This window comes from Aulonocara stuartgranti, assembly GCF_965226115.1.
Source record: "Aulonocara stuartgranti genome assembly, chromosome: 23".
Classification (NCBI taxonomy): Eukaryota; Metazoa; Chordata; class Actinopteri; order Cichliformes; family Cichlidae; genus Aulonocara; species Aulonocara stuartgranti.
Window position 1 is genome coordinate 22,075,330 of NC_138958.1, and position 12,418 is coordinate 22,087,747.

The following is a 12,418-nucleotide window of genomic DNA, read 5'->3' on the forward strand; positions in this document are numbered from 1 at the left end:
AGGCACCACCCTGCCCAGGGGTCGGCTGCAAGCAGTCTCGGTTCCCGATGAAAGCAGTAACAGCTGTCCTGCACACACGGATACAACGAGTTAGTGCAACCAGGGTAGTGACACAAAATTAACAGTTCCTGTAACTCAGCAACCAAAAAACATAAGTAATGATAAAAATGTGGAGAGTACAGAGTATACTATAATAATGAGAGATATAAACGTGAACATGTGAAATAATAAATCAACCGTAAAATAAACTCAGAACGGTAACTGCTAAGGACATTCAAAAGTGAATATGGTAAAACGTGAGGAAGGGGTGTGGTAAAAAAAAAAAAAAAAACAATTTATATCCAGTGGTGGGAGTGCACATTCGCTCAGGCTTAAGTCCGGAGACCCTGAGAACATCGCTTAACCCTCACAACCCGACCAGACACAGTTCGACCAGATATATCCTTCAAGAGGAAGTGGGTGAGGGAAACAATTAATAACAAGTCTAATACAAAACACCACAGAGAAACAACCATTCTAGAAGCATTTAAACAAGAGAAAGACGATAATGTTCGTCACCCTCACGATCAGAGTTTTCATCATCCGTTGGCGAGGAGGTGGGAAGTTGACTAGCCAATAAAGGCATCTGCCGGGCGAGATCCTTATCCTCAGGAGTGAAAGCTGTAACAATCAGTCTCTGGAAGAGGGATCGAATGCATGGAATACAACAGCAACCGCAGGTGACTAGGACAGCAACAAAAACTGAGATGGAAACTAGGATGGAAGCTACAAGGGCCTTATATTTGCCAAACATGTTAAGCCAAGAGTCCCACATGGCAGTATCAACGCCCGAGTGTTCCTTCATTTTAACAGTAAGAGCTGTGAGACCAGTAATAGCTTTAGTGAGGGAACCATCAGGAGCTGTGTTATTGGGGATATAGGTACAGCACTCCTGACCAAAAAGGCTGCAGACTCCGCCTTTTTCTGCGAGGAGAAAATCCGTTGCGACCCTGTTTTGGAAAGCCATTAAGGAAGTGGCAGATAACTGTGCATGCACAGCTTCAAAACCATCTCGAGTGTAATTAGCCAACAGTTGCACATTAAAGTGAATGTAGTTAATTCTGTCTACATTCGCATTTATTTCAACCATCCAAAGTATCGAGGCCCATCCTGCTTTAACCTGGTCTCGCAGTTTATATTCATCGGGGACCCCACGGGGTATACCTACAGCATCAATATAGGTTGGATTATGAGCTGAACCTGGGATTAGAGAACGTTTAGAGCGGCGTTCAGAGGAGGATGGGAGGCCAACTTCGTGTACTTCTATAGAGAGATCTACTGGAGTGACTGAAACAGGTAAAATAAGAGTTATGAGAGCGCAAAGACCTGACGCATCCCGAGGGAAACCATCATATAACTTGTTATTGCCACACCACCACCACAAATCAGCCCTAGCCGTAGGTCGGAAGTTTGGTTTCATAACCGTCATCTCAGTGCACCAAGAAGAGTTCAAGCTACCTAGTTTTACTGCATTGCCAGTCAGGTTAATACAAGTGAAATTGTTCACAGCTACATCTGAAGAAAAGAAAGGTGGTTTATTAGAGACCGAGCGTTGAGTTTTAGGAAAGTGGTTTTCCAGATATGAGCAATGACCTCGTTTTGTATTGTTCATAAGATGCAGGAGGCATGCACTATTGACTGGCGCCGGTACAACTCTTAAAGTGGGGCGTGCTCCCATACAAACTATGCAGTCGGAAGCCGTCGTGTCAGCAGCTTGTTCAGCTAGTAGTAACCAGTTGTTTGTTGCTCCAGAAATACCGGTTAGAATTTGGAAGAGGTCATCTTTAGACATTTTATTTGTGTCTAGAATGCGTATTCTGCCGTTTCTCCCCCCGTTTGTATATGTCACCGGAGGGCCATTAAAGGTGGGATTATCATCTTTAACTACAGAGCTTGGAACTGCACCAACGCTAGGGCATATTTCCATTTGCCAATACAGGGCGGTGCGATCAGTCCAAGGGGCAAGTATAAATTGTTGACAGGAGGTCAAGGCCAGATCCTTTAGGGTAAAAATTAAGCCTGAAAGATCCGGTTTTTTTGCTATTCTGAGCATATTTTGGTTTCTCCAGTGCAAAGCCTGACCCTTAGAGTGCTTGGACCAATCGAGGTCCGTTTCTGACACTAAACTGGACCACTTCCACTGATGCCAACCTCCCAGGGTTATATACCACACTGAGGAGGAGAGATGTACTGCAAGGTTAAAAAGATCCCCCCCTTGGTCTTTGGTGACGGGAGTGACTGGGAAGCTAGCGAAATCTATTTCGACTACCCAACTTTTATTGTTGGGGACACAGAGAGTAATCATTCTAGTCGTACTTGGGGTGCAGGAGGTAACCGTGTGTCGTTTCTTTCTAAATGGAGCGGGCGTGGGCAAAACTGGAGAGGAAGTGGTGGGCAAGCCCCTAGGGGCTACATTTGTCAGATTGGGACTGTCAGAAGGGGGCGAAGCTTTTGAACTTGAAGGTGTCAGAAGTGTCGGGGGCCCTTCACAGATCAGGATTATGCCAATGGGAATGAGACCCAGGGCCAGGAAGCAAACAAAGACGCAACATCTTTGCCTGCCTGTCATTTCAGGGGGGAAGGGCCAAGACATGTTTACTTAGCTTGGATGTCGTCTAATAGAGGATGATCGGGCACAGAAAGGTGGTCCAGTTCCCCCCACCTCGCCAAGGGCGTGTTCTAGGAGTTAAAGAGCAACAAAAAGTATCAGTGACACAACTTTAAATGAGCTTTCAGCGGTTAAAACTATTGCAATGTAAAATGTAAATCTTAAAAACTCAAGCCAATATAAAAGCAAAGTCATAAAAGATGTTAAAAATAAAAAATGTTTAGTTAAGTATGAAGAACACCCCCTTTTGTAACCAGCCGGCTTGTAGGTTGAGCTTTGGCTCCCTCAAGTGGTTGGTGATGCTGTTGCAGCTCCTTCTGACAGGTCCTTCTGCACCTCTCTCAAGGTTCTTCCTGGTTCGGTGGCAGCAGCGCACTGTGTGTAATGAAACCAGGTGTCACCTTTACCTTCGAGCCTGACAGCGTGGGAGGTCCGCTCTGTTATGCGGTAAGGGCCTGTCCAGCGAGGCTCAGCCCACTTTCTCTTTGTGACTTTCAGGAGGACGTAGTCCATTCCAGGTGTAGCCGCCTCTCTCAGCTCTTGCTGGTTTCTTTCAGCGACCTGTGAGGAATACTGGGCAACAAAACTGCGGAGCATGTTATAATATGTCCTCGGATCGAGGTCTGAATCAGCTTCATCCGACATTACCAGGCGAGAGGAGGGGCCAGGAAAAGGCCTGCCATGCTCCAACTCAAATGGAGTGTAACCAGAGGTTTGATTTACTGAGCATCTTATGGACATTAATGCAAGAGGCAATGCCTTAACCCAATCTAATTTGGTCTGTGCACAGATTTTAGCCAATTTAGTTTTTAGAGTTTGATTCATCCTTTCCACTTTCCCCTGGGACTGGGGGTGGTAAACTGAGCCAAACTTATGTTTCAAACCTAATGCGGCTTCAACCCTCTGCAGATCGTGGTTCCTGAAATGTGAACCATTGTCCGACCTTATGACCTCGGGAAACCCATGCTGTGGTATATAATGATTAATCAGACACTTCACCACAGTTCTACTGTTTTCACTTGCTGTCGGCCAGGCTTCTGGCCAACCTGAAAATGCATCCACAGCCACCAGCAGGTACCTGTAACTACCTACTCTGTCCACCATGTCTGTGTAATCAATGATTATTTCTTTCCCTGGGCAAAGTGGGATGGGGAAGTACCCTGCTATTGGCTTGAAGGCGGGCTTGATTCCAAATTGGTTGCACTCCTTACAGGTTTTAACCATGTATTTTGTCATGTCTTTTAGATAAGGGTGCCACCAGACGGCTAAATTTCTCATCATTTGTGCAGGTCCCACATGCCCTACTCCATGTGCCTCTTCCATTGCTGTCTGTCTGACCCCTGGCGGTAGAATGGGCCTTCCATCTGGGCCACGCCAGACATCTGTGTTTGTGGCCCCTCTTGTTACCCATAATGATTTTTCCTGGGGGCTGGCTTTGTCCTGTAACTCTCTGATTGTGGCTAGGCCTAGTTGTATGGGTGGTCTTTCTGGAGGGGGTGTGGCTTCTGGGTCCATTACCATAATCAGGGAGGGTAAGTAACCAGCTGTCTGCTTAGCTACTAAGTCGGCCTGTTTGTTACCTAATGCCACTAAATCCAATCCGGCACTGTGTCCTTTGCATTTTACCACTGCCACCTTAACAGGTAACAACAGTGCTTCCGCTAATTCCCTCATTTCTATCTCATGTTTAATAGGCTTTCCGCTGGCTGTCAAAAAACCAGCTCTTAGCCACTGCTTGAGCTCCACATGCACTGCTCCCACAGCATAAGCTGAATCACTGTATATATTCACTTTCTGTCCCTTTCCCATCCTTAAGGCTTCAATCACCGCTCTCAGTTCAGCTCTCTGTGCAGACTGTTGTCCTGTCAACTGCTCTGCCTTCACTGTTTTCCATCTCATGTCTGTCTGTTCCACTATTGCCCATGCAGCCTTCAACATTCCACTTTCAGTTCTGAAACAACATCCATCTGTGAACCAATCTTTTTCTGCATCCATTAGAGGTTCTGCCTGCAAATCTGGCCTGATTTTCTCCTGTACCTGCACAACCTCTTCACACATATGTGGTTCCCCAGATCCCATGTGATCAGCCATGTTTATGCCTTCATGTGAGTAGGTGATGTGTGGTGCTTCCAAAATGGTACTGAGGCGTCTCTGCCTGAGTGAAGTGAGTGTGAAGGCCTGTGAGGAGACGTAGGCCACCACACTGTGTGATGTCAAAATTTTTAGTGGGTGGTTCATCACTATGTGTGCTGTTTTCTGAATGATTTTTGCAAGTCCAGAAACGTGTTGTGTGCACGGTGGGTGGCGTTTTTCAGTGTTGTCAAGCATTACGCTTACATATGTCAACACTTTTCTCTCTCCCCCTTTTTTCTGGAACAGGATACCATTGATATGGGTTCCAGTTCCAGAAACATCAAGATGAAAAGGCAAAGCATAATCTGGCACAGCAAGGTCAGAGGCGACAGAAAGCTGTTGTTTTAACTTTATAAACGCCTGTTCTGTTTCTGTAGTCCATGAGAGGGGAGCGGAGAGGTTTCTCATGCCTTGTTCATTTACCAAAGCGCGCAAAGGGGAAGTAAGGCCAACATAGTCTGGGACATAGGTCCTGCTGTAACCAGTTAGGCCCAAAAATGACAACATGTCTTTTACAGTTAGAGGTTTTGGATGGTGCAAAATGGAGTTCCTGTGTTCTGGGGACAAGGAAATACCGGACTGTGAGACCATGCGGCCTAGAAAAGAAACCTGTTTTCTTGCAATCTGTAGTTTGGTTTTGCTCACTTTAAAACCTGTGTTGGCCAGGTGTTGAAGTACCACTCTGGTGGCCTCCAAACAGATGTCAGCCGTGGGAGCAGACAGTAAAAGGTCATCCACATATTGTATTAACATACAGTCGGATGGTAGTGGGCAGGTTTGTAAAAGTTCTTTCAAACACTGATTAAACAGTCCTGGGGAGAGGGCAAATCCCTGTGGTAAGCGAGTGTAACGCCATTGTCGGCCTCTAAATGTAAATGAGAAAATGTCACGCAGTGACTCACGAAGTGGGAGGCAGAAAAAGGCATTAGCCAAGTCAATGCAGGTGAACCAGGCATGAGATGGTGGGAGGTTGGTCAAGGCAACATAAGGATTAGGCACAGGCAAAGTAGGAGTGCCAAGTAAGGCATTAATCCTTCTCAAATCATGTGCCATTCTGAACTTCCCCGTGCCTTTTTTCTCAACGGGTAGGATGGGCGTGTTCCACTTAGAGCAGGAGGGCTCCAGGACACCGGCAGTGACCAAACCAGAAATTGTTTCTGCAATCCCAGCCTCAGCCTCCGGTTTGTGTGGGTACTGAGGCTGCCACAAAGGGGTAGCAGATGACAGTTGAAAAGAGACTGGCTCCACATCAACTAAACCTACATCTGTGGGTCCAAGGGACCACAAACAATCTGGAAGAGAGTCGAGTAAAGGCGCAGCATCACAGTGGTCTGTGTGTTCTCTGCCATGTGACCCGCTGACTACTCCATGTTGCAGTGTTGCGGAATTAAAGCAATCATTTAAAATTTGGTATGTCTTGGTAGATGGAGAAAACAAAACCTGTGGGAGTTTTGTAGGTGTCCAGTCAGTGGCCGCAAGGGAACGTTTAACCATTCCACCCAGCTCCTTAGCCTGGTGTCCAGGATGTAAGGCCAGTGACACATGGGGAGCTGCCTCATCAGACATCATGTACCACTGTAATTGATCTGTTGTAAAAGTAACCGCTGCTGCCACTCCCTCCGGTGCCGCAAAAATGCACGACATGTTCAGAGACCAAGCCCGCCCCTCACACTGCTCTTGGAACATGTGCTGGTACCAGGTGGTGTCATGCCTGTCATAAAACAGTGTAACATGAGGTGGGTCAGGGGGAGGGACATAAGGATGCAGGAGTGAGAGCCACGGCCGCCATTGCTGAAAAGCAGTCCAAACTCCTGGTTCAGCAGGTGTTTCAACTTCCAATAATGCCCAGTAGATGTCAGCAGAGTCCGCTAAACAGGAGGAGGGTTGCAGCAGAAACTGACCACCTCCCTCTGGCCCATCAGAACAGGGAAGCACAACCCCAGTAGGGAGAGTTACAGTTAGGCCTTGCGAAGAGCAGAGTATTGTGGCTCCTAATTTAATCAACAAGTCTCTTCCCAGTAAATTCACAGGCGCCTGTTTTGAACAAACATAGCTGTGTAACAAAGTCTGATCTCCAACCGTTGTGGGGAGGGGCACGGTGTAAGGCAGAGTTTTAGGTTCCCCAGATATGCCCACCACTGTAATCACTGTGTCAGTAAGTCTTTCACGAGCAACATCCTTAATGGTGGAGTACGTAGCTCCAGTGTCCACTAAAAAGCTGCTTCTTCTTTTATCTACAGTTATGGACAGCATAGGGTCCGCCGTTGTCCCTTCACTGTCCTGGGCAGTCTGTGGGGTGTCCTATAGCTGGGGACCACCCTCGTAGTACTCCCACCCCATCACAGGCATCTGTGGGGCCGGGGGCACTTCAACTAAAGCACCACGAGGTCCACCTCTGTGGCCAGGATGCTGATAGGGCCCACCACGGGCTCCCCTGCCTCTTCCAGCAGCCGGGTTCAAAGGGCACGCTTTAGCCCAGTGTCCAGGTTGTCCACACCGGAAACAAACATACATCTGGCCTCCCCTACCACCTCCCATCTGACCTCTTCCCCTGAAACCACCTCTGTTTCCTCCAAATGGGGAACCTCTCTGCCCATAAGGGGCCGGGGCGTGATAAGCACCATACTGGGGGGGCTGTGGATCAGCTGGCCACGGGTTCGGATACAAATCAGGGGCAACTGGACCAGGAGGGGGAGCCGCGGCGGCCACAAGCTGCTTTTTAGGCTTGTCACCTTTTCCACCCAGGTCGTTTTTCGCTTTCTGCAGCTGAACCTTCAACAGTTGCAACTGTAAATCTTCGACGCTCTCCGCTTTATCATCAGACTTAATCTGCACTTTGTTAAGATTAAAAATCAAATGTTTCTTCCAGATTGCAAAGTCACAGTCCTGCAAATCAGGATTATCCTCCATTTTCTGGCTTACTGACTCCGGAATGCCCCTCAGCACCGCCCTTCTAAACCACATGCTCTGTGAACAAGTCCTACTGGGGTGATGACCTGTATGGTTCACCCAGTCTTCAACAGCCTGATTTAGATAATGGGTGGGATTTTGCTTTTCCTCCCATTTAAATTTCTGTAAGGTGCCTTGATTTTTGGGTGGGAATTGTTTGCGCAGGGCCGGTCCAATAAACCTCAAGGCCTGCATTAGTGGCACCTCGTTCTCATGCGTGGTAGTACCCGCATTTTGTTCCAGATCCGCTGCCTGAGATCGGGATGTGCACCTAGTTATAATAGCTCTAAAATCTCCCAGTGCGAGGTCCTGTCCAGCTGTGTATTTATCCAAACCAGCTAACCAGGCATTCCCTCCCTCCATTATGTCAGGGAGTTTGTCCACTAGGGCCTGGACATCTCCGAATGAATAAGGTTGATACACTGGTCTACGTTGCGCTTTAGTCTGGACCAGGGGAAACATGCCTGGAGGCTGAGGCACAGGGCCCTTAGATCTAGTCTGATATCCTAAACTGTGAGGGGTAGAGGGGGGTGTATTGTTAAGGTCACTGAGTTCATCATCAGTATCCTCAGTTTCTCCCCCGCCTGGTGGGGTAGCAGTGTCAGCAAAAACGTGGGCTAAACTCATCTGTGTTTCCGGATCCTGACGGCCCACCAAAGACATGGTAACTGTGACATTTGGTGAAGTGCCAGGCTCAGTTTTTGCAGTAGCGGTCAGATCTCCTTTAACAGCGACAGGAGTGCTGGCAAAGGGGTTGGACCGGGAAAGAGGGGCTGACGCAACACGATTATTCACCTGGACCACTGACCTATGTTCATTTAAGCAGCTGCGTAATGCTGCTTCTAGATCAGTTAATTGTTGTTCAGTGGGTTCCTGTCTGTTCATTCGAACCGCAAATGGTGCGCTCGCAAATGGGTCAGTTAGGCCCTCAGATCCGGTTCCAGAACAATGGGACATGGAAGAGGGGGCTCTACTACTAGCTGAGGGTGTCGCCGACAGAGAGGAGCTTCCTGGGCAAAAATGCTTGGTATCTATGGGAGTTGGAGCTACGGGCGGTTCTTCTCCAATAGTCATTATTCCACCAGAGATATTAAGTACCGGATATATGCCTGCTGAGGGAGGAGTCTGGACTGAGGCAGAATAGGGAGGTGGCTGAGACCTATTTTTCTTCATGTGTGGTTTTGCAGTTTCCCATAAACACACCCAGTGATTAAATTTAGCTTTGCGGCCTGCGTGCTTATCTGCTTCCTTTCTGTGTCTCACCCCGCTTATCACACCTGCACCTGCTGCTGCTGAGTTGGCTTCTTCCTCTTTCTCTTTTGCCTGCATAGCCTTATTCTGCCAAATTATTCCCCAATTACCACTACTCCCCTCATTCTTTCCCTTTTCTTTCATTAACCTTTCAGCTGTTTTCCTCAATGACTCTTTCTGCTTTTTTGCTTCTTTAGGCTGGTGTGTGGAGTTGATGACTGTCTCAACACATGTTAATTGTTCTCCCAATGTGCTAAGAATAACACCGGGACCCCAACCATCATCATTAGTTTGTCGATCTAATTCTCCATCCATTTTACTGTCAATGGAGGAGTGTTCTTTTATTGATTTTAAAGGAGAATTTGGACCAGCTGGGTTTCTGCCTCTGTTAGGCACTAATCAGCTGGGGCGCTGCTTTAAAGGTGAGTCAGCACTGAAATATCCCTTCAGGTGTTACCAAGCTTCTACCAAACCGGAGTCTGGCGGGTAACCTTGCCTAGAGCTTCCTGATAGGGGTGCTAGTTGGTTGTCACCTTGTTCACACGTCTCATTCACACTTCATACATTACCTGCAGTCACTCATTACCCTCCTTATGTATGTAATAAATGTGTAAAAAAAAATTCTATGTGTGGTGTATTATTTTAACCAAAAGAGGAACCTAGTTCCTTTAATTGTGTAATCTGTGAACACGGAGAACCAAACTGTCCTGCCCAGTGTTCCACAGCAAGCATTCAGCGTGTATTTATGTGTGTCCAATATCAAACAGAACATCAAAACATTTAAAACACTAAAATCATCGGGGTTTTAAGAAGAGATCCGTTTTCTCCTATTGATCAAAGGGACCCCTCCTTTGGACTCCAACCAGTACTTCTCCTTTTTAAGTTTTAGAGGATCTTTTCTAATAAAGTCCTCTGGGCCTTCCTAACCCTTCTGTAGTTTAGAGAATATTACTAAAAAATATTCTCAAGGCCTTTAACCTTTTAATTTGTTTAGAAAGGCGTTACTAATAAACCCTTTCAAGGTCCCAGACCTGCTGAGGTATTTATCCGACACCGGAGAGCGACCCGTCGGCCGCAACCGTGGTCAGACCTCAGTTCACTCTTATCTTTATTCACTTATTCACTTATTTCTTATTCACTTGTCTGATTCTCAGCAAGCCTTAAGTAAGCCAGACAATTTTGGTTATGAATTACTAGGAGTTTGGACACTAAGTATTTTTATAATGTTCAATATAGCAGAAATAAAAGGTCTGCTTACCTTGTTTTTGTGTGCACACAGCTTTTGTCCAAACTCCGTTCACTCAGACCACGGCTGATGTCCTCCCCCCCGTTCCAGTTTGGCCTGGAGCGGATCCTGTTCCGTGACGCCAATTGAAGGATATAAAAAAAACAACAGCAATAGAATAATATTAAACACAAAGTGAACCCGTCTTCCTTCATTAAATAGGTTCTTTTAGATGTTAAGGAGGAATTGACTTAACCAGGCTGGCGGAGAATGAAGACAACCGGACACCTGCAGCAGATGGGGGAATCAGTGAACTTTTATTGAGGCAGAGACAACCTCTCAAAAACAGCTCACATCAAGAGATTCCTAATATTTTCTGTGAGGATGGGTATATATTCTCTAAAACTTACAGGAGGGGGTTGTGAGGAAAGTGCTGCATTAGCAGAAAAACAACTCCATAAAAGGAAAGCGGCCTTGGGTGTTCTTCGCTTGCAGATATCTTTCGCCTGCAGGATGAGGCGATCGCTTCTTATCGCTCTCAAGGCCAAAGTCGTGAGCACACATTTTTATTACACAGTTGCACAGTAACTTTAAAGCTGAACAATATTTAAAGCTGAATAATGTGTGATCAGATTATATTTTCTTCATGTCCATAAGTGTTGTTTGCAGTACTTCAGCATCTAGCTAGCCATACTAAAAATGAAAACAGTCACCTTATAAAACATCTGCTTACATCTTGTTGAATTTAGTTCAAAGACCTGTGAATCTCAGAAAAGCAGCAGCCCAGATCAGCTAATCACATCACTTCTACACTAAGAAACAACACTAAGAAAATCTACTGGAGCTCTCAATAAAAATTATTCTGAGATGTGATTCTTTTCCCCATCCTGAGCCACTACAATGGATTTTCGGGTCCCACTCCCCCCATGCTGAATACCACTTTAACCTCTTCCCCACTCATTTCTGTTAATAGGGAAAGTTGAATCACTACTTCAACTTTTAATAAAGTATTTTTTTTTTAAAACAAGTATCTGTACTTCTATTTAAATACATAATTTCTAAACTTTTGCCACCTCTGCTTGTAGCTGACTCCAAGCTCTGGCTAGTGTTAGCTTTTGCTACCTTCTAGCTTTTGCTACTAGATATGTTTAGCTGGATCAAGGTGTGCTGACTGCCCATTTCATGGTCCTTGGTTGCTGACCCAGTGTTTTGGTTTATGAATTTTTAAGTTATGTTGCTGTTAAATATCTGTTAGTCTGCTACTGAATAGTTTGTTTAATTCTTATTTCAAATTTTTTTAACATTTTATGCATTTCCTTTTTCTTAGTTTTGATTTCTTTGTTCCAGTTTGTGTCTCAGTTTGCTTTCATTCCCCCATCCTGTTATGTCAACTCTTCTGTGCTAAGATCTTGTGTCTGTCTTTACATTTAGTTCTGGTTCTCACTGCTCATTTTTATTTTGGATAGTTACTTGTCTCCAGTGTCTTGTGTTTAGTCTCACTGTGCTTGACTGTGATTACCTGTGTCATGTTATCCAGCTGCTCACTTCCCCCAATTGCCCTCTTGTATATAAACTTAACAAAAAAGGTAAGGACATTTGTGTTTGGTCAGCTATTTATTTGTTCTCACAATGCTTCTTAGTAATAAATTCTGCTGTTGCTGGCCAAATGAAGGTTTCTGAAGCATTGAAGCTTGTATTGAAAAACAGTTCATTACTCGAAGCGTTTCAACACAGTCATCTATGGTGACATCTGGTGGCCAAAAATATGAAAAACAGCTTGAATCTACAACCTTTAATGAACTGCTTCATTATGATTTCCCACTCTACAGAGCTGAATTGACAGCTTCTGTTTTATGACAGTTCTGTCTGGTATCAGGCTGATATGGTGAATAAGGCTTCCTTGTTTAAACATGTACCACGGTGTGTTCTCATTTTGTTTATGACTTCTTGATGTGTTTTTATTAATAGAAATAACAAAAACTCTATATAACAATGTACAACACAATCTTATAATAAGTTAGGAGTATGTTTGCTGCCTCCATGTGATTATGTAATTAACCAGTGGACAGGTACATTTATAACTTCTATAATTATAAATATAATAATATCTTGTATTTCTTATGTACTTTTTAGACCTGGGAGCAGAATTGCTCATGTACTGGTTTTTATTTAGGAATAGGCAGAGTGTCCTCTTTTCCTGGCTTCATATCTCT

The 12,418-nt window shown here is 45.3% G+C and overlaps 2 protein-coding genes across 3 annotated transcripts in view; both read right to left on the bottom strand.

Moving 5' to 3' along the window:
* Positions 1–12,418, bottom strand: part of LOC309701437 (uncharacterized protein) — a 266,740-nt gene that overhangs the window by 172,386 nt on the left and 81,936 nt on the right. The window lies entirely within an intron of this gene.
* Positions 5,550–10,845, bottom strand: LOC309699821 (uncharacterized protein). Its single transcript, XM_082523010.1, has 2 exons — positions 10,462–10,845; positions 5,550–10,334 (listed from the first exon to the last, which is right to left on the bottom strand). The coding sequence occupies exon 2, from the start codon at positions 9,293–9,295 to the stop codon at positions 7,082–7,084; it is 2,214 nt and encodes a 737-aa protein (XP_082379136.1). The 5' UTR covers positions 9,296–10,334; positions 10,462–10,845; the 3' UTR covers positions 5,550–7,081.

Excerpts from the sequence above, each read along its gene's own strand:
- LOC309699821 (XM_082523010.1), bottom strand. The coding sequence starts at position 9,295 with ATGGATGGAGAATTAGATCGACAAACTAATGATGATGGTTGGGGTCCC.